Source organism: Homarus americanus, unplaced genomic scaffold, assembly GCF_018991925.1.
Source record: "Homarus americanus isolate GMGI-L3 unplaced genomic scaffold, GMGI_Hamer_2.0 scaffold23598, whole genome shotgun sequence".
NCBI lineage: Eukaryota > Metazoa > Arthropoda > Malacostraca > Decapoda > Nephropidae > Homarus > Homarus americanus.
The window spans coordinates 4,928,761-4,955,562 of record NW_024731054.1 but is presented as its reverse complement, the minus strand read 5'-3'; the positions used below and the strand labels follow the sequence as shown (position 1 = coordinate 4,955,562).

The following is a 26,802-nucleotide window of genomic DNA, read 5'->3' as shown; positions in this document are numbered from 1 at the left end:
TGTAATGTGTAAGTGGTGGTGTTATGTGTCAGTGGTGGTGTCATGTGTTAGTGGTGGTGTGTGTGTCAGTGGTGGTGGTGTCATGTGTTAGTGGTGGTGTCATGTGTTATGGTGGTGTGCATGGTTATGGTGGTGTGTATGTGTTAGTGGTGGTGGTGTCATGTGTTAAGTGGTGGTGGTGTCATGTGTCAAGTGGTGGTGTGTCATGTGTTAAGTGGTGGTGTGTCATGTGTTAAGTGGTGGTGTGTCATGTGTTAAGTGGTGGTGTGTCATGTGTTAGTGGTGGTGTGTCTGTGTTAAGTGGTGGTGTGTATGTGTTAAGTGGTGGTGTGTCTGTGTTAGTGGTGGTGTGTCATGTTATGGTGGTGTGTCATGTGTTAAGTGGTGGTGGTGTCATGTGTTAATGGTGGTGTCATGTGTTAGTGGTGGTATGTGTGTTAAGTGGTGGTGTCATGTGTTAAGTGGTGGTGTGTCATGTGTTTAAGTGGTGGTGTGTATGTGTTAAGTGGTGGTGTCATGTGTATGGTGGTGTGTCATGTGTTGTGGTGGTGTATGTGTTAGTGGTGGTGTGTCATGTGTTGTGGTGGTGTCATGTGTTAGTGGTGGTGTCATGTGTTGTGGTGGTGCGTGTTGGGTGGATTGTTGGGTGTGTGTTTGGTGGTGTGTAATGTGTTAAGTGGTGGTGTCATGTGTTGAGTGGTGGTGTGTCATGTGTTAAGTGGTGGTGTCATGTGTTAAGTGGTGGTGTGTCATGTGTTATGGTGGTGTCATGTGTTAAGTGGTGGTGGTTGTGTTAAGTGGTGGTGTCATGTGTTAAGTGGTGGTGTGTCATGTGTTAAGTGGTGGTGGTGTCATGTGTTAAGTGGTGGTGTGTATGTGTTAGTGGTGGTGTCATGTGTTAAGTGGTGGTGTGTCATGTGTTAGTGGTGGTGTCATGTGTTAAGTGGTGGTGTCATGTGTTAAGTGGTGGTGTGTCATGTGTTAAGTGGTGGTGTCATGGTGTTAAGTGGTGGTGTCAAGTGTTAAGTGGTGGTGGTGTCATGTGTTAAGTGGTGGTGTGTCATGTGTTAAGTGGTGGTGTGTCATGTGTTAAGTGGTGGTGTGTCATGTGTTAAGTGGTGGTGTGTCATGTGTTAAGTGGTGGTGGTGGTGTCATGTGTTAAGTGGTGGTGTCATGTGTTAAGTGGTGGTGTGTAATGTGTTAAGTGGTGGTGTGTCGTGTGTTAAGTGGTGGTGTCATGTGTTAAGTGGTGGTGTCATGTGTTAAGTGGTGGTGTCATGTGTTAAGTGGTGGTGTGTCATGTGTTAAGTGGTGGTGTGTCATGTGTTAAGTGGTGGTGTGTAATGTGTTAAGTGGTGGTGTCTGTGTTGTGGTGGTGTCATGTGTTAAGTGGTGGTGTGTCATGTGTTAAGTGGTGGTGTGTAATGTGTTAAGTGGTGGTGTGTCATGTGTTAAGTGGTGGTGTCATGTGTTAAGTGGTGGTGTGTCATGTGTTAAGTGGTGGTGTGTAATGTGTTAAGTGGTGGTGTCATGTGTTAAGTGGTGGTGTGTCATGTGTCAAGTGGTGGTGTGTGTGTGTTAAGTGGTGGTGTGTCATGTGTTAAGTGGTGGTGTCATGTGTTAAGTGGTGGTGTGTCATGTGTTAAGTGGTGGTGTGTCATGTGTTAAGTGGTGGTGTGTAATGTGTCAAGTGGTGGTGTGTCATGTTTAAGTGGTGGTGGTGTCATGTTCGGTGGATTCGGCATCCTGTGTACCGCCAGGAAGGTCATGGGCTCGTAACACGTCTTGCCCGCAGTGCCCATCATTTCTCTGTGGATGTCGGTCACACTACAATAACCCGTTATAGTACAGCCTTCTTTCCTCCACAGCCAAACTGTGGAATGCTCTGCCTTCTTCTGTGTTTCCATACTCATACAATCTGTCTCACCTTAAAAAGATGGTTTTCTGGCACCGGGAGACCACACGGGCCACACACCCCCGACACCAGAGACCACACGGGCCACACCCCGGCACCAAGAGACCACACGGGCCACACACCCCCGACACCAGAGACCACACGGGCCACACCCCGACACCAGAGACCACACGGGCCACACCCCCGACACCAGAGACCACACAGACACACCGACTGAGACCACACAGACACACACCAGGACCACAGACCACCAGGACACGGACACTGACCAGGAGACCACACGGACACCGACCAGGACCACACAGACCCCTGACAAAGACCACACAGACCACACCCCGACACGGGACCACACGGACCACCCCCGGCACCAGGACCACCAAGACCACGGGCCCTGCCCCAGGACCACACGGACCCACCCCGGCACCAGGACCACACGGACCCCAACCAGGACCACACAGACCCCTGCCCCGACTACACCGGACACACCCCGGCACCAGGGACCACCTACCCAGCACCGAGACCACACGGGCCACATCCCCGACACCAAAGACCACAGGCCACCCCGACACAAAGACCACACAGACACACCCCGGCACCAGAGACCACACGACACACCACCCCCGACAGAGACCACAGACCCCGGCACCAGAGACCACACAGACACACCCCCGGTCCCAGAGACCACAGGCCACACACCCCCGACACAAAGACCACACGGACCCACCCCCGGCACCAGGACCACCACACACCCTGGCACCAGAGACCACAGGCCACCCCCCGACACCAAAGACCACACGGGCCCACACCCCCGGCACCAGAGACCACAGGCCACACACCCCCGGCACCAGAGACCACACGGACCACACCCCGGCACCAGAGACCACAGACCACACACCCCGGCACCAAGACCACAGGCCACACACCCCCGGCACCAGAGACCACACGGGCCACACACCCCGGCACCAGAGACCACACGGCCACACACCCCCGACACCAAAGACCACACGGGCCACACACCGACACCAAGACCACACGGGCCACACCCCCCGGCACCAGAGACCACGGGCCACACACACCAACACAAGAACACAGCCACACACCCCGACACCAGAGACCACAGGCCACACACCCCCCGGCACAGAGACCACGGGCCCACACCCCCGACACCAAAGACCACACAGACCCACACACACACCCCGGCACCAAAGACCCACACACACCCCCGACACCAAAAGACCACACGGACAGACAGAGACGTACACACAAGGACAGACGGATGGAGAAAGACGTGGACAGAGACGCACACACTTACTGATGGATGGACGGAGACGCACACATGGACGTACAGACATACACACACAGAAGGACGAACAGAAATACACACACGGACGGACGGACGGACGGACGGAGGTACATACTTACACGGACAGACGGACGGAGGTACATACTTACACGGGACGGATTGACGGACGGATACAGTACTATCAACGTAACCCGACTTTCTTTATATAGTAAAATCATTAATTCCATAACAAACATTTACAAGACACCAAACAACAGAGAACTTAAATAAAAATTAAATAAATAAATAAATAAATAAAATAAATATATACAGTGTTGTCAAATCACTTGTTCTGGGAAACTTAGTGAACCAAAGTCTTAAGTCAACAGAATGTTCTTGGTCTTGACTGTGTTCGTATGTCAACACTGTGGGTAGTGTGACCTATACATCTTTAACAACTAGAAAGGTTTATTAGCTGACAAAAGGTAGTGGGAGGACATATTAATATTACTGAATCGTTACAAAAGGTTTATTAGCTGACAACAGGTAGTGGGAGGACATATTAATATTACTGAATCGTTACAAAAGGTTTATTAGCTGACAACAGGTAGTGGAGGAATGTTTTTAGTGACAAGGTGGGAGGACATATTAATCGTAAGGTTTATTAGCTGACAACAGGTAGTGGGAGGACATATTAATATTACTGAATCGTTACAAAAGGTTTATTAGCTGACAACAGGTAGTGGGAGGACATATTAATATTACTGAATCGTTACAAAAGGTTTATTAGCGGACAACTGGTAGTGGGAACACTCCTGTACTTAAATCACTCGCCAGTGGTATTGTTCGCCAAGAAATGGTTGTGGGAATGAACTTGTCTTACTTAAATTGACTCGACAACTCTATTATCAACCCCCAAAGTTTCGATCGAATGCATTCTGCGCTTGCGAGTCTGTACACGTTCGTACATTAGTTGCTTGTAGAAAGTAGATGGTATTAAATTATAATTTCTATATTAATGACACTGATTTTTTGTATAGTTGTGTGTGTGTGTGTGTGTGTGTGTGTGTGTGTTTCTTCTAAATGGAATGGCAGGACTCTTCTGGTTACTGGCACAAATGCGCGTCCTGAAAGAAGAACTGTCCTTGTGGCAAAAGAGCTGGCGAGGTATAACATTGACATAGCAGCCATTAGTGAGTCCCGACTCCCAGACGAGGGTCGACTCACAGAACAGGGGTCTGGCTATACCTTTTTCTGGAAGGGTAAGCCTGCTGTGGAGAGAAACCACATTTACGGAGTTGGCTTTGCCATTCGCCAATCTATCCAACACAGGCTAACTGTCCGTAGCTGGCAAGATTATAGTCAGAGTCCTCCTGAACAGACTTTTTCCTGAGGCGGAAAACTTCCTCCCAGATTCTCAATGTGGCTTTAGAAGTTTAGACCATCACGTGGCACCACTGACATGAACTTTGCTGCCCGCCAGATACAGGTAAAGTGTAGAGAACAGCGTCGTGACCTGTACATGGCCTTCATCGACCTTACCAAAGCCTTCGACTCGGTCAACAGGGAAGCCCTCTGGCGGACCCCCAGCCGTTTTGGCGTCCACCAGAATTCATCGCCATTGTGGGGGACCTCCACGATGGCATGAACGGCAGTGTCCTGCACAATGGCACCCAGTCTGAATTCTTCCCCATCCAAACGGTGATAAAACAAGTATGTGGACTGGCACCAACTCTTTTCCAATTTCTTGGCTGCCTTCTTTACTCGTCAATTTAGCCGGCGAGGTGAACATCCAGTACCGGATGAAGGGTTTTTTCAACATAAGACGACTCTAGGCAGGAACAAAGGTGTCAGTCGCTTCCATACTAAATATCAGTATGCAGACGATATCACCCTCGTCGCTCACACTGAATGCCACCTACAGGAGATCCTGAACGCCTATGCAGATGCGTATGCACACTTCGGCCTCGAGGTCAATGTATGTAAGACTCAGATTCTCTTTCAGCCTGCCCCTGGTTCAGCCACACCGCCATCCGTCCAGCTTAACGGTACTACCCTCTCTAATGATACCCACTTTCAGTATTTCGGCTCCCACCTGTCCATCACTGCGGAGATTGATGAAGAGATTCAACATCGGATCAAATGTGCATCTCAAGCCTTTGGCAGACTCTGTACCCGAGTCTTCAGCTGCAGGGGCTGAACTTATCTACAAGATGCACGTATATAAAGCAGTGGTCCTCCCCACCTTGCTATATGGCAGCACAACATGAGTTGCATACAGGAGGCACCTCAAGGCACTTGAAACTTTCACCAACGTAGTCTACGTTCCATCCTCCGAGTTCGCTGGGAAGACAAGAATACAAATGCCAGTATTCTTGCTGACACCAACTGTAGGAGTATCGAGGCTACCATTATCCATGAACAACTACGCTGGACTGGCCATGTTACCCGCATGGACGACAGTAGACTGCCAAAACAGGTTAATTTACATTCACCTAACGAATAGTAAAAGTAACGCCGGCGGGCAATTGAAAAGGTAATAAGGTTAGTCTTTAGACAAACCTGAAAAAGTGCCAAATCGACCCCCTCACCTGGGAGACGATTACTCACATCGTAACGGAGGCACCACACGAGAAGGTGACAATACTTTCGAGTTAGCCCGACTGCATACCGAGGCAGGCAAGCGCCAGCGCTGGAAAGACGACGTCGCCGACCCTCCCACACTAGATGTAGCCTTCCAGACGTGCAACATCTATGGACAGCCCTGCCGATCTCGTATCGGCCTCTCGAGTCGCCTTAGAGCTCACCAACGAAGGTGACATCCTTAATAACTTGTATCATTGTATCTTAGCTGGATGATCGTCATACTCGATTCCGGGTGACAGCAAAGTAGTAGTAGTAGTAGTAGTAGTAGTAGTAGTAGTAGTAGTAGTAGGTGTGTGTGTCTGAGAGTGAGAAAAACTCGTATGCTAGTAGAATAACAACAAGTCTTTCTAGTCTGAGAGTCTGGTAGATGGCACAACGAATCACTTCCTGAATGTAAACAAACACATGAGCATTCGTAGTTGGATTAAACAAACTGTCAATGTTGTTATTTTGGTAATAGGTTGCGCTAATGACTGTCGGACACGTTTCACTGATTTTCAAAGACTAATGAATCAGTTCCTGAAACTTTTATGCGAATTTTTTTGTTTCCTTTAATTCCTAAACTTTTAAATTTATTCAAAACCTTAATTTCTAATTCGACGGGATAAGGGGTATTATTATCATCATTATTGTAGCTATCATTATTATTGTTTTATCTATTATTATTATTATTATTATTATTATTATTATTATTATTATTATTATTATTATTAACTCAAATATTTCCCACCACAAAATAACAAATATGGTAAATACTTGATGAAAACTGAACACTCTCTCAGCACCAGTTGGGAGACAGAGTCTGAGCAGAATTTTAGGAAACCTTAACGTTAAGCACAAGACTAACCATAGATGAAGCACCTCGGACAATAGACCACTGGAGGAAACGAGAGGATGATAACGATTTTACGGTCGATTAGGATGATTCAGAATATTACTAGACAAATAAAGTACAGACGATGGGACTTTTATTACGGATGATTGTGTGTGTGTGTGTGTGTGTGTGTGTGTGACTGCAGCTTGGGTTTGTAAGTTGGTTTAAGAGTTATTAGGACAGGAACTGGGTTCCTTTTTAGCTTTTATTATTAATGAAAATATACGACAAAGCTCGAGAGAGAATGACTATGAAAAGTCAGTCCTTTAGTCAGTTTAGGAAAGGCAAAGAGACAGTTAAAGACAGAAACCAGGGAGGGTGTGACTGACCATGCCTGTGTGTGGCAGTGACCTGGGGGTGTGACTGACCATGCCTGTGTGTGGCAGTGACCAGGTGGGTTGACTGACCATGCCTGTGTGGCAGTGACAGGGGGATGACCGCTGTGGGGGGTGGTGTGTGGGTGGGTGTGTCACGGGGTGACGGTGAGATGGGTGTCGCGCTCCGTTGGGAGGACCAGGGGGTGTGACTGACCTTGCCTGTGTGTGGCAGTGACCAGGTGTGTGACTGACCATGCCTGTGTGTGGCAGTGACCAGGTGGGTGTGACTGACCATGCCTGTGTGTGGGTGACCAGGTGGGTGTGACTGCCTTGCCTGTGTGTGGCAGTGACCAGGGAGGGTGTGACTGACCTTGCCTGTGTGTGTGACCAGGGGGTGGGGGTGTGTGGGGTTGGTGGGCAGGTGGTGTGACTGACCTTGCCTGTGTGTGGCAGTGACCAGGGAGGGTGTGACTCTGACCATTACTATTTATTGTATACATAAACGACATAGATATAGGCATAGACAGCAACTTAAGTAAATTTGCTGATGACACTAAAATAGGACGTGTAATTATATCTGACGAGGACTCCGCAAAACTACAGGAAGATCAAACCAATTTTCCGAATGGTCTGAAAAATGGCAGATGAAATTTAATGTAGTAAAATGTAAAGTATATAGTTTAGGAGATGTAAACAGAGAAACGAGATACCAGATGAACAACGATGTTATAGAGAAATGCGACTGTGAGAAAGATTTAGGAGTAATGATAAGTAGGAATCTTAAGCCAAGTAAACAATGTGTATTTGCACGCAACAAGGCTGACAAAGTGCTTGGATTCATACAAAGGAGTGTTAGTTACAAGACTAGCGAGGTCATCTTAAAACTATATCTTGCGTTTGTGAGACCTCAATTGGATTACGCAGTTCAGTTCTGGTCACCGTATTACAGATTGGATATAGAATCCTTTAGAAAGAATTCAGAGGAGAATGACAAGACTAATCCCGGGCATTAGGAACCTTGAGTACAGAGAAGGTTAAAGCATCTTAATTTGCACTCCCTCGAGAGACGTTGAGTGAGGGGCGATATGATAGAGGTGTATAAATGGAAGCCAGGGTTAAACAAAGGTGACATTACAAAGGTACTCAAACTATCCAACCAGGAGTGAACTCGTAACAATGGTTTTAAATCAGACAAATTTAGATTTAGGCGTGAGATAGGTAAACATTGGTTTGGAAATAGAGTAGTGGATGAAGTTACCAAATATCATCATTAACTCGAATACGTTGGATAGCTTCAAACATAGGTTGGATGGGTATATGACCGATAGGGGTTGAGTGTAAATGGGACTGCCCAGTATGGCGTCAATAGGCCCGCTGCAGTTTCCTCCATTCTTATGTTCTTATAACTGACCTTGTTTGTGTGTGATAGTGACCACGGGGGTGTGATTGACCTTGTTTGTGTGTGATAGTGACCAAGGAGGGTATGACTGACCTTACTTGTGTGTGATCGTGACTAGAGGGGTGTGATTGACCTTGCTTGTGTGTGATAGTGACCAGGGAGGGTGTGACTGACCTTGACTGTGTGTGGCAGTGACAGCCAGGACGGTGGCCGCCAGCTGGGCGTCTTCAGACAGGACGGCGCAGTAGCGAGGCTCCGAGAACTCCAGGGGCCCAGACCCTGACAGGAGCCGCGTCGCTGTAAACACAAGAGGAATAAAATGTGAATAAAAGGAGAAAAAAAGCAGGAACAAGTGGCGATAAATGGATGGCGTAGATGTGGAATATAATAACTTTGTCCTTTAATTAAACACTAGGCAATATATTATGTAATCTTGCTGAACAAATTTTCCATTACTTTGTTTAAATGTTAATTGTAGTTATTTATGAGAGCGGGAAACAGCTGCTAATCTCAGAGGTAAACATACTCAGGTGATATCTCTACGTAAACATTATTTATATCGTACATAATAGCAGTTGACTTTGTGCTCGAGGATGAGGACTACTTAAGTCTCACACACCAGTGGGGGGGACAACACGTTCTAGACACAAGACTTAAACACAGTGTTACAAGAGGCAGAGAAAGAGAATCTTGAAGTAGGTGAGGTGAGGTGAGGTGAGGTGAGGGTCTGAAACAGCTCACTCTGTTGGACTTATTACAATACCCTGTATACTAAACCACTTTAGATCAATTATACACAATCTCTCTCCCTCTCTCTCTCTCTCTCTCTCTCTTTCTCGTGTACAAGGCTATAAAATGTATGACAATGAATAACACACACACACACACACACACACACACACACACCTGTCAACCATATTATATCATGTGTGAAAAAATACAAGACGTCTCGTGGTTGATAGAACAAGTCTTTCACATGTTAAAAAGTGTGAGTTGAGGAGGTCGACCCAGAGAGAGAGAGAGAGAGAGAGAGAGAGAGAGAGAGAGAGAGAGATGTCACGGGTTTAATATGTCTGGATGGATATCATATTAAGTTTTGTGTTTCTTATATTTCTTACCGTAGAGCAAGACCTTCACACTGGTTACTTACAGGAGATTATGGTGTATCTACGTAGAAGTTCACTCCACCACCCGACATTCCATGATTTATACTTGATAAATGATGATTTATTGAGTTCCATTAATTTCCAACATCCATCTAAGTTATTGGTTATACTTTGTCATAACCAATCTGTCATTACCTTTAGTAATAATAAGATAGGATCACAGATACGGGCAGATAATTGCACTTACATTTATTTGTCAAGCTTCCATACAATGATTTACAATTTGCATGGATATATGAGTCACTCACGTTCACGCTGTAATAAAATTAATCTTCACAAAGAGAGAATTTTCAACTTGGGGACACATGTGATTACTCTACTATGGGTATGACTTAAGAGAGCCTTAATTCTTCAAATGATACATTTACTGCCAACCTGGATCCTCTTGTTGCAGCCAGGCTTCCACACGTGATCTTTCCACAGGGGATAACAACCTTGGGTTGGCACACAGTCTCGTGTCACTGACAGTCCACAGGGCGGGGTCGTGGTAAAGGACTGTGTGTAGAATCCCATTCCCTCCAGGAGGGGGAGGGGAGGGTGAGGACGTCTTAACTAACCCATGGTCTAGGCCTCTAGGGGATGCTAACTAAAATGTGGGATTTGTGGCACTGTCTCACCCCCCATAAACTGGCTAACATAGTGATATCGCAGTCATCGCTCGCCGGGTGCCTTGTGTCTAGTAAAACAAACAATGGAGTTGAGCTGCATGGGTAAGCCGAACTCAACCCACGACAACACGTTTGACATCGTGAGCTCCCGTGGTCCACTTCGTCAGTCTCTCTAGTATAGGGTGTTGGGTCCCTGGAGACACACTACTGTATACTTTGTGAGAGCCTCCACCTTCACCACCACCTCTCTATATCGTTGAAGAGCTTTGTTGTTGTGACCTCCTTGATGCTCCATGTTCTTAAATATCTTCCTCCTCCTCCTTCCTGTTCTTCCTTTTCCTCGTGCTCCTTGTTTTCGTCTCACCTCTTCTCCTTTCTTTACTCTTCTTCCACCTCCTCCCTCTTCTACCCATCTTCCTCATCCCTCTCCTACTCTTCGTCCCTCACCTCCCCCTCCTACTTACCCTCTTCTACTCCTCTCCTCCTCCCTCTCCTTCCACTTCCTCCACCAACAACAGCAAGAGCTAGTGTGTGTGTGTGTGTGTGTGTGTATGACTGACTGACGCCAACACTCACCCGAATAATGTCCACGATAACAACAATTCTTGAGCTTTCATTTTCTACGCCGTGTCATTCAAGTCGTCTCTATGTCACCTCCTACACCCGGGAACAGTCCTCGCTTTCTCAATTTGTATACCTGACAAAGAGCCACTGAAATGCTTTAACGGGAACTGTACACTGATGATCACAATTCACTGGACACTTTTGACAATTTGATGTGGTTAGGTTAGGATAGTCGTTGAATTTTTTTTTATTGTTTGTGAGGTTGAGATGGAAAGAAAGTTAGTAAGTGCAATGGAAAATTCTGAGTTGTTGGAGAGAGAGAGAGAGAGAGAGAGAGAGAGAGAGAGAGAGAGAGGAAAACGGATATATAACAATCAGCAAAAAATAAAAACAAAAATATTCACTCACAGTATCCAACAGCGTCAACACACACACACACACACACACACACACACACACAGTATACAAAGTACATCTTATAGCATCTATCCACACCCACGTCTAAAGAATATAAGTCACAAGCCAGCGGGGAAAACAACACACATTCACTGGGCGTCATACTCCTCGCCACCCGCCACCCACCTAGCCAGTCAGCCACCCGCCACCCACCCACCCAGCCAGCCAGTCAGCCCGCCACAGCAATTTCATTTTGATATTTTCCCTCCTCTTGCTCACACAGTCTCGTCACGCTACGCTGGTGAATTCTCATCACAAACTATCAATTGAAAAAAATGCCACTGGAATATTTTTTTTGTTGGTATTGTTTCGGGGAGTTTTTTTCGTCTGTTATTTCATTATTATCGTCTTTATCAACATTTATTTGGTTGGTACTAGGATAATTTACCCGGATTAGCTTTTTTTTGGTAGATATGAACAAAAAAGATTAGATAGATGGGTAGATAGATATTTTTTTCGGCATTTTCAACCTATTTGGATTTTTTTTGCCATTCGTCAGGCGAGCCAAATTTTTAGTTTTAATTAAGTCTATGATATTAATGCAAATACGTTTTCTTTCATAAACTAAAATATTTACCCCATTTTCTTTTTTTTGGAAGGTAGACCCCAATGAAAATACCGAGACATCCAACAGAGTTATACCCATGGAAGTTTTATTGGAACACAAGCTTTCTGCTGCCCGATATTTCACTATTTTCACCAAAAAACAATAAAGGAATTATTACACACAACCGTATATATGGTTCTCCCGGCGTGATGTATAGCGTAGGTTGAAATAATGTCCTGTGTTTTATGAAGCAATGAATTGGAAATACTTGTGATATATATGTAACCTTTTTTTTACATACATTAATTTAATACCACATTCATTATATATATATATATATATATATATATATATATATATATATATATATATATATATATATATATATATATATATATATATATATATATATTCATAGATGCCACATAAAACTGTCTGGTAGATTATATAGTCAAAGTTTATAAACAAGACTACTAATATGTAAAGTTAAGCGATCTGGTTGAGCCCAGATTCTTTCTACTCTACTGTATTTCAGTTTCACCACTTTTTTCTTCAATTCCCTAATAATCTTCTTTCACCTTCTAACTAATGACTTCGTATCGTATCGTAAGATCATAAAACCTTTCTTTAAACTCGTCTAAATGCTAAAAGTTCAGATTGTTTGTTTGTTAGTCCGACTCAACCAATTAAAGTCTTCAGGCGGAACACTGTAGAGAACAGAGAGACCTCTCGGTGTTGTTACAGGAGTGTTGGCGAGATAAAATGGCTCAAGTCTATTAATTCTTGGGATATTGTTGTAGATGGTTTATGTAGGGGCTGTGTAAGGCTACTTGTGTTGCTGTGCTGCTGTTTCAACTGCTGTGTGACTGTGTATATTGCTGTGGGAGGTGTGTGTGCCTCTCTCTCTGTGTTGTGGTATTGCTGTGGGAACTGTGTATTGCTGCTTGTGTTGGTGTCCTGGTGTTTCAATTTCTGTGTGATTATTTACACTGCTGTGGGAGGTGTGTACGGCTAGATTAGGTTACGTGAGGCTTGGTTAGGTTAGGCTTAATTAGTTTAGATTAGGTTAGGGTTAGGATGCATTAGGTGAGGTTAGGGTATGGTAGATTAGGTAAAGGTGAGGTTAGGTTAGGTTAGATAGTCTAAGACTCTAAGCCCTTCCTGTACGTTTCATCACCTTGTTCCACTTAGCCAGGTACCAAACTGTCTAAAGGCTAATAAAAAGGAAAAAGACTCAAGAGCTTCAGTAACTACAAGAGACTGAAGCTTCATTGAGACGAGACTGAGACCGGGTTTCTTAAAATGGGTCGAGGGAGGGTCGAGGGAGGGGAGAGAGAGGGTCGAGGGTAGAGGAGAGAGAGAGGGTCCAGGTAGGGAAAGAGGTCGAAGATGGGGGAGAGAGGGTCGAGGTAGAGAGAGGGGTCGAGGTAGGGAGAGAGAGGTCGAGGTAGGGGAAGGTCGAGTAGGGGAGAGAGAGGGGTCGAATGGGGGGGAGAGAGAGGGGTCGAGGTAGGGAGAGAGAGAGGGGTCGAGGAAGTAGGGGGTCGGGGAGTGGGGGAAGAGTCGAGGGGAGGGAGGAGGGAGGTCGGGAGGTAGAGGGGGAGATGGGGTAGGGGGAGAGGGAGGATCGAGGAGGGACGGAGGTGAGAGAGGAGGGTCCGAGGGAGAGAGAGATCGAGGAAGAGGGTCGAGGAGGATCGAGGAGGGACGGAGGGGAAGATGGGGGAGTAGAGGGGAGATGGGGTGGGGAGAGGAGGGTCGAGGGAGGGAGGAAGGAGGAGAGGGAGGATCGAGGGAGGGACGGAGGTAGAGGGAGATGGGGGTAGGGGGTAGAGGGGTCGAGGGAGGGTCGAGGGAGGGGGAGAGAGAGGGTCGAGGGAAGGTGGGAGGAAGAGGGAGGGGTCAAGGGTAATGGGAAGAAAGGGTCGACAGAGGGGAAGGGGGGCGGGGAAGAGGGCCCAGATCTACATACCCATGAACCATCTTTCTCGACGAGGAGCTCTTTAATTTCCGCCTTCCTAAATACACAGCGAGAGATTTTTTTAATGACTTTTTTTTCTCATTTCGTATCTCTATTATCCGTCCGTCCGTCCGTCCGTCCGCCCACTGCACTAAATATTACTTGTACTAAATGTGATTTATATAGTATATCAGCTGCCCAATACGTCAGTTACATCATACGTCAGGTACACAACACGTCAGGTACACAACACGTCAGCTACACAACACGTCAGCTACACCACCATCAACAACAAACAATGATACTGAGTTGTATACTATTCTTAGGTGTTATTCGTCCTTTGTGTCAGTACAGAGGATGATGTCCCGGTCTGATCCAGGTCAGGAGAGGCAACATCTTCGTCAGGTTAAATCTCGTCGTGTTAGGACCATCAAACCGTCATTCGTATACATATGATCAAGTTCTGGATTTTTGGATATTTATTTTCATTATCATTAAACTCTCTTAACTCAAACCCTTTAGCTTAATCCCTTAATCCAAACCTCTTAGACCAACCCCTTTGATAAATCCTTTAATCAATTGTCTTAACCTAACCTAACCCCTCAACCCAATGTCTTAACCTAACCCCCAACCCATCGCCTCAATCCAGCCCTTTAGACCTAACCCCTTAACCTAAACCCTTAATCCAAACCCCTTAACCTAACCCCTTAACCCAACCCCTTAACCCAACCCCTTACAAATCCTGTACACATAACTCTACTCCAACAGTCGCCAAACATTAGTTAAATTTTATGATATAGAAATTAATCAGGAGCCAAGTTTGTTGACATCGGCGTGGCGGTGTACCGAACACAATGTCGAGCGGGGAGTTTTTTTTATTCCTTCACCAGCTGCAGAAACAACGAAAAGCGAAAACAGTAAAAACAACTAAACAACACTTCCTAATCCATCTCGCATTGCTTTACTTTTCTTAATGGAGACGTTACTTTGTTTCTCACGCCTTCTCTTTACCCGAGTCTACCTGAGTTCTTAAAAGGCACTCCAGGGTGTGTTGTTAGCCTATGAGGTGAGAAAACCACATCTTCCTCACAACATAATGACTAGAATCTCAGACGTTCATATGTGGATAATCCTCCTAACTCAAGATCCATGGTTGTACCTAATTAGTTGACTTAAGCTGAAGAAGGAAAAAATAAGGATACTAAAATAACGTAAAGATTATTTCTGGAACTCTTTTAACTAGACAGGTTAGCTCGGCATCAGACAAGAGAGAACATTACGCTAGAAAGTCTTTTAAAAACTCTATGTTAATTTCGTCTGGTTTAAAGTGAATGGATCTAGTTAATGTATAAATGAATGCTATATTTTTTTTTAAAGAGCTTTAGCGTGTCAAATTATTTAAACGTAATCTTTATAATTTAAGGTGAGGCATTTGTGAACGTGTGTTTATATTCAACGAATTACCTAAAAGCAAATATCAAACTGTAAACTAAATGTATGTGAGAAGTCGGGTATATAGTCGGGTTTTCTCTGGGTATATTGGCTGTCACATTTCTGGATATTGGGTGTAGTATGTTCACTGCTACCCGCGGCCACAGTTACTCGCGGAGGTCGGCTGGAGGCTTGTGTGACCGTGACGCACCAGAATCACATCTATTGACGCGCAAGCTGATCTGTTACGCGTTCAGCAGCGACAGACAGTAATGGCAATAAATAATTTATACTTTTTGTTAATTTAAACCTGGACTTAATGTTAAAGTTTATGCTAACACTACTAAATAAACATTAACTCTCACGCTATGCAAGTCCATGAGCCTTGATTGAGCACATATCCTGTTATTCTTGGCATTACAGTATAACGAGTCAGATATCACACACTGCGGGTGTGTTGTGATGTGATGAACCTCTGTATTCATGGGTAGGAAATACCTATAATTGAAACTGTGGAGGGTGGAGCCTAGCCGAATACGAGAGGTTGTTACTAGGTTTCATCACATTGAAGTGCAGCGACGTGTGGCGGAGGTCAGCACTCGAGACGCAGCTTAGCTCATCACGTTGCCACAGTTTAGTTATTCATGATATTTCTCCTCGGTTGAAAGAGGCTGGTGGGCTCGTCACTCAGCTGGGAGTAAAGGTCAATGAATCTTCCTAGAATCGAGGAGATTCAGTGATGACTTTTCGGAGAACTGATGTAAACAAAGTCAATGCATACTTATATCTGAGAACGAATATAAACAAATGGCGAATAATTTTCTTAAAACTTAATACAAAACAAAGACTACCTCACGACTACATAGGTGGAAAGTCAATGAAAATTTCTGAAGGGAACTGAATGCACGTTTTTTTTTTATGAAGGTCGTACGTGAAATAAAATAAAGTCTTCCGGAATTGTAGCGCTCTGAGCACGGGTAAAAAGTAAGACAGTTACTCAATACTGAAGGTTTTTATATAAACTAGACACGGCAGGAATTTACGATAGTGTAGGATTGGGCAGCTCAGAAGTTAGGTGTTGTGTTTGAATGAGTGAGTGAACAGGCTATAGGATGTGTGAGGTTAGGTAGATTAAGCTAGTTTAGAATTTAAGGTGTTAGGTTAGGTTAGGAGAGATGTTTGAGATTAGGATAGATTAGGTTAGAGATTAAGGTACGTTAGGTTATGATAAATTAGATTAGTGTTTAGAGTATGTTAGGTTAGGTTAGGTTAGTTAGAGGCGCTAGTATGCGTTATATCACAAGAACAGCGTGACAGGTTAGGTTAGAGGCCCTAGTATGCGTTATATCACAATAACAGCGTGACAGGTTAGGTTAGAGGCGCTAGAATGCGTTATATCACAAGGTCAGCGTGACAGGTTAGGTTAGAGGCGCTAGTATGCGTTATATCACAAGAACAGCGTGATAGGGAACTGAACTTCCAGCCTGGTCTTCACACTCGGCTGTCAGTGAGTATCAGTTACTGTCGTCAATATATACCCAGTACAGGGCTCGCCACTATCATGTTGGCTGGTAGGTGGTGAGTCCTTCCCACGCCTCTCACACACACACTCCATCCTCTCACACACTCCCTCACTCCATCCTCTCACACACTCCCTCACTCCATCCTCTCACACACTCCCTCACTCCATCCTCTCACACACTCCCTCACTCCATCCTCTCACACACTCTCTCACTCCATCCTCTCACACACTCCCTCACTCCATCCTCTCACACTCCCTCCCTCTCACTCTCACTCCATCCTCACACACCCCCTCCTCCTCCCACACACTCCCTCCTCACACACTGCATCCTCTCACACACTCCATCCTCTCACACACCTCCTCTCACCACCCATCCTCACACACTCACACTCCTCACATCACTCTCCCCACACACACACATCCTCTCCATCCTCTCACACTCCATCTCTCCTCTCACACACTCCATCCTCTCACACACTCCATCCTCTCACACACTCCATCCTCTCACACACTCCCTCACTCCATCCTCTCACCCACTCACTCTCCTTCACTCACCCACTCTCTCCCTCACTCTATATACCATTATCCCACTCACCAGCTCTCTCCCTCACCCCTTCATCCTACTACGCCTCTCACCAACACACTCTCCCTCATCATACGCAAGAGACTAAATCATTATACTCACAGGATTTACCCACAAAAATAAATCCTCATAAATCCTCATAAATCCTCCTCCTTCTATTAACTTTCTCTCCCTCTCTCTCTCTCTCTCTCTCTCTCTCTCTCTCTGGTCTAACGCAGTCATAGATCACAGGTGAACGGTATGGCGATGCATCACATGGCAGAGAACGTAATGATTTTCTATTGGTCATTGTTCCCACCTTCCACCACCTGTTATTAACCTCCTAGCTGGTGGTTTATCCATGTTCAGACGTGTTGAAACTATCTGGGTATAGTTGCAATGTATATGTGTCTGTCTGTCTGTCTGTCTGTCTGTCATCACTTAGTAAATATGTATCTTATGTGTGTGTGTGTGAAATGCTTAAGTGAAGGTAAATATATTCCCGTTTATATTTTCAGGTTGATTTAAAATCCTTTCGACGCAGATTATCACTAGCTGGCAGATTATCACTACCTGACAGATTAATACCAGGTGGTTTGAAGATAAGCCGGGGTATTTACGCACGCCTTTCATATCTCTACCTAACTGCCGCTATAGATACAATCATTGGCCGTGAATGCTTGCTCCACACTCAAACACCTACACACACACTCACACACGAAAGCAGATTCATGTTTGAACACAGAGCTCACAGCTGATGAATATATCTGTGGTAGTCAAAGAGGGTGGTGTGGATGGTGTGGGTAGTGTGAATGGTGAGAGTGGTGAGGATGGTGTGGGTAGTGAGGGCGAGCATTGGCGAAGAAGGTTGGTGTGGATGGCATGGCCGATGTGGATGGCGTGGGTAGTGAGGGAGTGCAGCAGCAGCGAAGAGAATAAAATAAAGTCAGTCCAACTAAATCACTGTACCACTGTAGTACTGCGTCACTGATTTATCACACCACTATCACTGTTTCTCTAAATTCTCTCTCTTGTCAGCCACACCGCTCACAGTTCAGCTCTATTATATACATGTAAAGCATTATTGTCTAATACTCGACAGTTACAGCGAGAGTGCAAATAAACAAATACAGAAGATTAATATATATATAGTTGATGTTTCCTCCATTTCTTTCGGTTACATATAAAAATAGTTATATTTTTTTCAAACTCAAATAATCCCAACATAATAATATACGTAATTTACAGAATATAACTGGTCGCTTACATTACTGATCCCGAACGACAGAACAATAATTTACATCAGGGACGAATAATTTACTCCTAAAGTCCTTGATATAAATAATTTATGTCCCACTTAAGCTTTTCAAATTCTATTAATACAACCTGAATTATTGATCAAAAATTTTTTTTTACTGGGAATTTAAATTAATATAAGGGTAAATTTAGAGGAATTAAAATAAGATTTTCACTAGTTTGTGAGAAAAGTTTTATATTATAACGTCTTTCCATCTCCTGTAATCGCTTCAATCCTCAGACAACTCTATTATACTAAATGTCTTTATTTAACCAACCTATGTGTCTATATCAAAAAAGAACTTAGTAATATTTAAGTCATTCCCTCACACAAACACAATTGAAAGTGTTTTAAAAGAACATCAAATCGTTGGCTTGAGGTCCGGTGTTGTATTTGTCTGTCTACCCGCTCGAGCTGTGGTGTCCAATACTTGGCTTGGAACACAGAAGTAACTACAATCACACGGCTCTACTCCACACCTCGTAAATCGTCACTTTCCGCCGTCCACTAATGTTTCAGCTGGTCAGTCATCACCCACCCACCCGTCCGTCATTTCACTCCCACACTCACACGGTTTAACTACATCGGTGCATCTGGTTATTTCTTGTATTACCTCGTTATTTCATCTATAATCTTAATATTTAATACTTGTAAACCTTTGTAAATTAAGGTATTGTTGTCTTTTACATGTGTTTCCGTGTTTACAAACTCTGATAATTCATTCTTAGTTCGACAATTCGCCTTTGTAACAGCTATTTTAACGTTGAGTATTACAGTATATTGTAGTATGTTACTTGTTGTATCAGACTGAATATATTGAATGAATTTGGTTATTTTTTCTATCTTGAGGAATATTTTAATGTGCTTAACCCTCAGCAGAGAGAGAGAGAGAGAGAGAGAGAATGGGTGTATTAAACAAATTAAAGAAAACGGCAACTTCTCGTGACCACAGGCCATTCTTATTCCAGCGTAGACTAACCTATACGAGCCTCACTAACTCAATCGGTAATATTCTCCTCCTGAATACTCCCTCCCGCCTCTCATTCCGTATACCACCCACCTTACCCCCCCCCTTACCCCCTTCACCCCCCTTAAAAAAAAAAGATCCCGGCCTCGACAAACGTACCCGTCATTCTCAAACGTCTAATAAAACTGATAAATATGGTAATACGTTTTTTTACACTGCCATTTATCCAGGCGAGTAACGTTCCCTCACAGATAGGGATTATCAGAATGGGTGAGAGGTGAGTCGGCTTATGTAGGCTAACTGTCGATATATCACTGGGCATCCTCTCGTCTTGCGGACAGTTATTGCCACAATTTTCACCGTCGTATGTTAGAGCCGGGGCGCTGTGCTGCCTCAGCTGGGTGGTGGCGGGTTTATGGTGGCTCTGCCTTTATCTTCAAGACACGATATACTGGACACTACCAACCAACACATATTATATATAAGTACAGTTGTTTGGAGAGGAGATGAGGGGAGGATAATGGTGTGGGTGGGGTTGAGTACAGATACACATATACACTCGCACATTTATACACATTTGCATATATTTACTGAGGTTCGTACACGAGTGCCACTGAACACAGACATACAAACAAACAAACTGATAATACTATATTTTATCAGACCTCCTCCCTCCCCCCCCGACACATAACTCACCAATTCTAACAAAAAACAAAAACAAGTCCCTACCCTAACAGTACACCTCTAGTGATGTCTACACCCACGACCATCAATTACCAATATCTGTCAAATGTTTCACACACATTAGTTGTTGATCGCCACCAACCTGTCATATACCTTCTGGCGGCCTGAACATATTGTCAACCGATATCCTTAACTTTTCCATCTTTTTTTCGTATTTTTCACTGTATTTTGGACATGTAAATATTTGCGGTCAGAGGGGGACTATATATAACATTAATCACAAATATTTCGTTAATAAAACTTTCCTGGATACTGTCGATAAGGAGAAAGATCTTGGTGATTCACTGAAGGCGGCACAACAACTCGGGGCACCAGGGAGGAGAAGAGAGAGTTGTGATACAGAAGTAGGGAAATGCTCCTTCAACAGTACAAATCTGAAGTACCTCCCAGTCTGGATCATTGTATACAGGCATGGAAACCTTCCCCCTAGAAAAGGTTCAACACAGTGGCTAAGGTGATTCCTGAGCTATGTCATATAGATTATCCAAGTAGACTGAAGGTCTTAGGACTAAATCCTTCAGACATGACACAATAGGGTAGATCTCACTGAATCCTCCAAATATCCTGACAGTGATGGAAAACGTGAACCCGGACCATTTCTTTGTGGTGTCACGTACCACCAACACGAGAGGACATAAGGAAATAGTTCTTCACACGGAGGCTGGTAGGTAGACCTATGGAACAGTCTACCAATCCAAGCTGTGGAATCGAGAACAGTACTGGGCTTCAAAATGGCCCTACTGGGTGGCCATTAGGTAAATAAGGTAAATATGAGTTATTGATGGATGGATGGATGGATATAATATAGCCAAACTAGAACACACACACACACACACACACACACACACATACACACACACACACACACACACACACACCCGGGGGTAAGCTTACTAAAATAAATCTTGGAACAAATAAAGTTTCTTCGGGTTTAAACTGTTCCGAGAAAAACTAAAAACACTTGCGGTAGGCAGCTCTCGCCACTACCTTCACCTCCTCCTCCAGAGTTAAGCTGGTAAAAGCATTCACGAGTTGTCAGGAAGTGAGAGAGAGAGAGAGAGAGAGAGAGAGAGAGAGAGAGAGAGAGAGAGAGAGAGAGTTACCACTGAATCGAATAAATACTTAATATAGTTTAGGAACATTAGATAATATCTATTTTGTTTCTTTACGTTAAAATTGACAATGTTTCCAATGCTTCACAGTTTTAAGGGTTGTAAAATACTCCTCAAGTTATCTGTACTGTATCTTACTGACCAAAACCTTGTGTCTGTAACATCAAACGTCAGGAGGTGGAGCTGTGAGGACGGACTGAAGCCGGCTGCACTCACAGCCTCTCCGGACAGAAATATTTTACACTCGAGATTATTAACTGAAATATCGAGAGAAACATTCAACTAAAGTGGCTTTTGTGGCTGATTAAAACTCTATCTATAAAAGTATATATAAAAAGTATATATGATAAGTATATATCTAAAAAAATAAGAGAGAGAGGACAGCTACATGATAAAACAAATATATATATAAAAGTATACGTATAAAAGTATGTGTGTATATATATATATATATATATATAAAACGCAAAACGCTGTACATCTAAAAAGTGTGAGCGACAAGAGAGAGAGAGAGAGAGAGAGAGAACAGCTACAGGGTAAAACAAATGCCCTCAATGTGAGCAGTGCAGGTTAACGGTGGCTGCAGTGTCCGAGTGAGTACAGCGCTCGTTAACTGTCCTAAGGTTCACTGATTCTTGCTCGGAAGCCAACTCCACCTACAGGAAGCCAACTCCACCTACAGGAAGCCAACTCCACCTACAGGAAGCCAACTCCACCTACAGGAAGCCAACTCCACCTACAGGAAGCCAACTCCACCTACAGGAAGCCAACTCTACCTACAGGAAGCCAACTCCACCTACAGGAAGCCAACTCCACCTACAGGAAGCCAACTCCACCTTTCGTCAGGGATACATTCAAATGTTGTATTAATAATTCAATAAAGGGTGAAATAGGAACTGAGTCTATATGGGTAGAAACTGCGGAAGGAAGAGAAAAACTAATTATGGGAGTGATTTACAGGCTCCCAAGTCTTGGGAAAGAAGCAGCTCAGTCCATATGGCAGAAAATAAGTCGGGCAACAAAATACAACAACCTGTGCATTATGGGGTGTTTCAACTTCAGAAATATTGACTGGGACAACATTAAAGGATGAATCTGAAGACTTCCTAGATGCAGTACAGGACAATTTTTTAAAACAACTAATTGCAGAACCTACTAGAGGTAACAATATATTAGACCTAGTATTAACAAATAAAGAAAATATTATCAGAGATATCACAATAGGGGAAGAACTAGGGAACAGTGATCACAGAGAAATCAGGTTCACCCTAAATTGGGAAACGAAAAACAATGACAATATGGTCAGAGTCCCAGACTTTCGATCAGCGGATTATGAGAGGTTAAGAAGGTACCTAGGTGAGGTCACCTGGGAACAGTCAGGTCAGTCCCCGGTAGGAACGGGTGAGGTCACCGACGACACAATAATTGATCACAACTATAATATATTCACGAGTATACTACGTAAAGCATAAGAACAAAATATGCCATACAGAAAAATTAGGTCAAATAAGAATGACCCCAGGTGGATGACCAGAAAACTTAAACATAACATAAGAATAAAGAAAGTAAATTATAAGAAATTAAAGGGAGGGGAGGAGCATCTCAGAAATAGGTATAATGAACTATCTAGGAATGTTAAGAAAAATGTAAGGAAGGCAAAGAGGGACAACAAAATCAGGATAGCAAGAGAATCCAATGCGAATCCCAAGGGATTCTTTCCAGGTATATAGTACAAAGGTCAAGGACAAAGTGGGACCTTTAAAGTCAGAGAGAGGGGAAGTGATAGATGATAGTGAGAAAATAAGCAAAGCATTAAACAGCTACTTCTTATCAGTTTTCACAGAAGAAATTCACGAGGAAATGCCAGAGGTGGAACTGATATTTACGGGAAATGAAGAAGAGAAATTAAAGAATATCACTATCAGAAAAGAGGATGTTCTTAAGAAGATAAATAAATTAAAGAAGATAAAATACCCAGGGCCAGATGAAATTTTCCCTCGAGTTTTGAAAGAGTGTAAGGAACAGAATAGCGGACTCCTCGTAAACTTATTTACAAAATCATTAGACACGGGAGATGTGCCAGACTTGTGGAAACAGGCAAATGTAGTACCCATATTCAAAAAGGGAGACAGAGCATCAGCGTCAAATTACCGGCCGATCAGTTTGACGTCAGTAGTGGGGAAATTTCTTGAATCAATTATAGCAAATAGCATCTGATCGCATTTAGAGAAAAACAAATTAATCTGCGACTCTCAACATGGGTTTACAAAGGAAAAATCTTGTCTAACAAATCTGCTGAGGTTTTTTAGGAAAGTCTTCGAGGTAGTAGATAATGACGAAAATTACGATGTTATTTTCTTAGACTTTAGCAAAGCGTTTAACAAGAGTACCCCATTAGAGGCTTCTGAGAAAAGTTAAGGCTCATGGTATTGAGGGGAAAGTTTTAAATTGGATAAAATCATGGCTCACTGATAGAACGCAGAGGGTCAGCGTAGAACGTAGATGGTGCTAAATCTGAGTGGGGCTGTGTAACCAGTGGGGTTCCCCAGGGGTCAGTACTGGGCCCACTCTTGTTCATAATCTACATAAACGATCTAGATACTGGGATCAGTAGTGACATAAGCAAGTTTGCAGATGACACCAAAATAGGGCGGCAGATTATTTCAGGGCAGGATGCAAATGCACTACAGGTGGGTTTAAATATACTGCAGGGGTGGTCTGAAAAATTGCAAATGAAATTCAACACAAGCAAGTGCAGCGTACTTAATATTGGAAGTACAAATACTGATAATGTATACAGCCTTAACAACATCAACCTAGAGAAGTCGACTTGTGAAAGAGACCTAGGGGTACTTGTAAGCCCGGACCTACGGCCTAGAAAACAGTGCGTTAATGTTCGAAATAAGGCAAACAGAGTATTAGGTTTTATATCTAGAAGTGTAAGTAATAAGAGTACAGAGGTCTTATTGCAATTATATCTTGCGCTAGTCAGGCCGCACCTCGATTATGCGGTTCAGTTCTGGTGCCCTTATTATAGAATGGATATCAATTCACTGGAGTCGGTGCAGCGAAGAATGACGAAAATGATTCCGGGACTTAGAAACCTACCATATCAGGATAGGTTAAAGAAACTAAACTTGCATTCCCTAGAAGGACGAAGAGTGACGGGAGATATGATAGAAGTATTTAAATGGGTGAAAGGAATCAATAAAGAAGATATAGATAAAGTTCTTTTAATATCCGAGCAGGATAGAACTCGTAGCAACGGATTTAAGTTTGATAAGTTTAGGTTTAGGAGGGAGATAGGAAAGAACTGGTTCACAAATAGGGTGGTAGACGAGTGGAACAAGCTTAGCAACTTTGTAGTAAGTGCTGGAACGCTAGAAAGTTATAACAGCTCCCGAGTCTGATGTTAATATACCACACCTTTTCTGGCAACACTTTATATACTGTTAACCTGCAGTGTTACCAACCTCTTCAGGAGAAAATGTTTATAGTATATTTCCTTCCAGTGTTGCCAACTACATCAAGCAAATATGTATACAATATCTCCTTCCAGTGTTACCAACTTCATAAGGTAAAAGTACATGCAATTTTTCTCTGCAGGATTACCAATTAAATTATCCCGCCAAAGCTTCACGATACAGTAACAACCATTATTGCCAGACATACAACAAAATATTCTCCCCCTTAAAACATTATTTGTCTCTACTGTAGGAACAAATTGGGTGTAGATATCTATTTAATACTCGCTCACAATATCGTGTAATTTATTTGCGGAAAAACTTCACGTAATAATCCGCTTAAATGAGGACAGACATTAGTTAGGGAAAAAGTATCGTACGGTGCTAACGGCCGAAGTTCTGTACAGTATTTTTATCTATTTATTTTTTTTTTTTATGGAGAATAGCCCACCCGGGCACAGGTCACTGACCCACATCGGGGCCTGGGGGCGAAAATATAATAATCATAATCATAATCATAATCATAATAATAATAATAATAATAATAATAACAATGATAACAATGATAAAGAACCATAAATAAAAAAAAAGATCAATAATGTGAAACAATATATGTATGTTGTGTTGTCAAAGTAAGAGAAACAATTGAGACCCTGCAATTGTGTGTAAATGAGGCAGAAAGTCAGATCAGCAACCTGGGACTTGGTCACAATTTTTGTGATGCCATATGGCAGCAAGATCTACCATAGACAATACAGTACATTATGCTTCCAATATCTTCCCAGGCGGTAGTACCTCCCTGTTTGGTAGCTGCCTTATACCTACTACCTGACAACAACAACAACAACAACAACAACAATAATAATAATAACATTCTACACAACACAACTTTATTAAAACATCCTCAACACAACAACAGCAACAATAATAACAACAACAAAAATACTAACACCAACAACAATAATAATAACATTCTACACAACACAACCTAAACACAACTCAATATAAACAAAAACAACACCACCCACAACACAACCTTATTAAACGCCTCCACAACACAACACTACAATAACTACACCAATATTACCATCACCAATCCCGTCCATGTTAATACTAAGTCCGTGATAATTAGGAAATATCCCTAATGATAAGCGTTTAGTAATTGGCTGCTACGACTAATGACTTAATATACGGTAATGACGATATAACGTTTTAAATTATCTCACGGTTAATTAGATTCAGGTAAGGTGGATATTCAGGTGTGTTTGGGTGTATTGAGTGTGTGATGGTTGGATGGATGGATGGATGGATGGATGGATGGATGCTGAGTGGATGGGAGGATGAAGTGATAGGTGGGTGGGTGGGTGGGTGGATGGATGGATGGATGGATGGATGGATGGATGGATGGATGGATGGATAAATGGATGCTGAGTGGATGGGAGGATGAAGTGATAGATGGATGATGGATGGGTGGATAGATGGATAGGACAGATGGACGGATGAATAGATAAATGGATGGATAGATGGATAAATAAATACATGGTTAGACCTATGGCTACATGGATGAATGGATAGATACTCAAAAGGGTAGATGGATGAATAGTTATATATACATGGACGGACAGATAAACAGACAGATAGACAGCCATAGACAGTAGAAATATAAGAAAAACTTACCAGGAGACCAAAGACAGACAGACACAGACACTCAAGTCTAGACGGGTGAACTAGTCAAGCGGGGAGGAGGACCCTGTTAAGACTCGGCAAGAACCCGCGGCACTTTAGGAAATCACACTAGACAACTTGTAGTATATCCGGCTAGTGTCTCTCTCTCTCTCTCTCTCTCTCTCTCTCTCTCTCTCTCTCTCTCTCAGGGGGCAACTTTAGCAATTCGTGCTAGTTTGAGAAGATGGAGGCTATGCATATGTGTTTTTTTAGCAGTATATGTGTGAATGTGTGTGAGAGAAA

The 26,802-nt window shown here is 43.4% G+C and overlaps 1 protein-coding gene across 1 annotated transcript in view; it reads right to left on the bottom strand.

The window, feature by feature from the left end:
* The window catches only part of LOC121867545 (putative neural-cadherin 2), a 131,107-nt gene that overhangs the window by 86,037 nt on the left and 18,268 nt on the right, over window positions 1-26,802 (bottom strand). Inside the window, exon 2 of the mRNA XM_042367550.1 lies at window positions 8,609-8,731. Coding sequence (XP_042223484.1) covers window positions 8,609-8,731 — 123 coding nt within the window. The remainder of the gene's footprint in view (window positions 1-8,608; window positions 8,732-26,802) is intronic.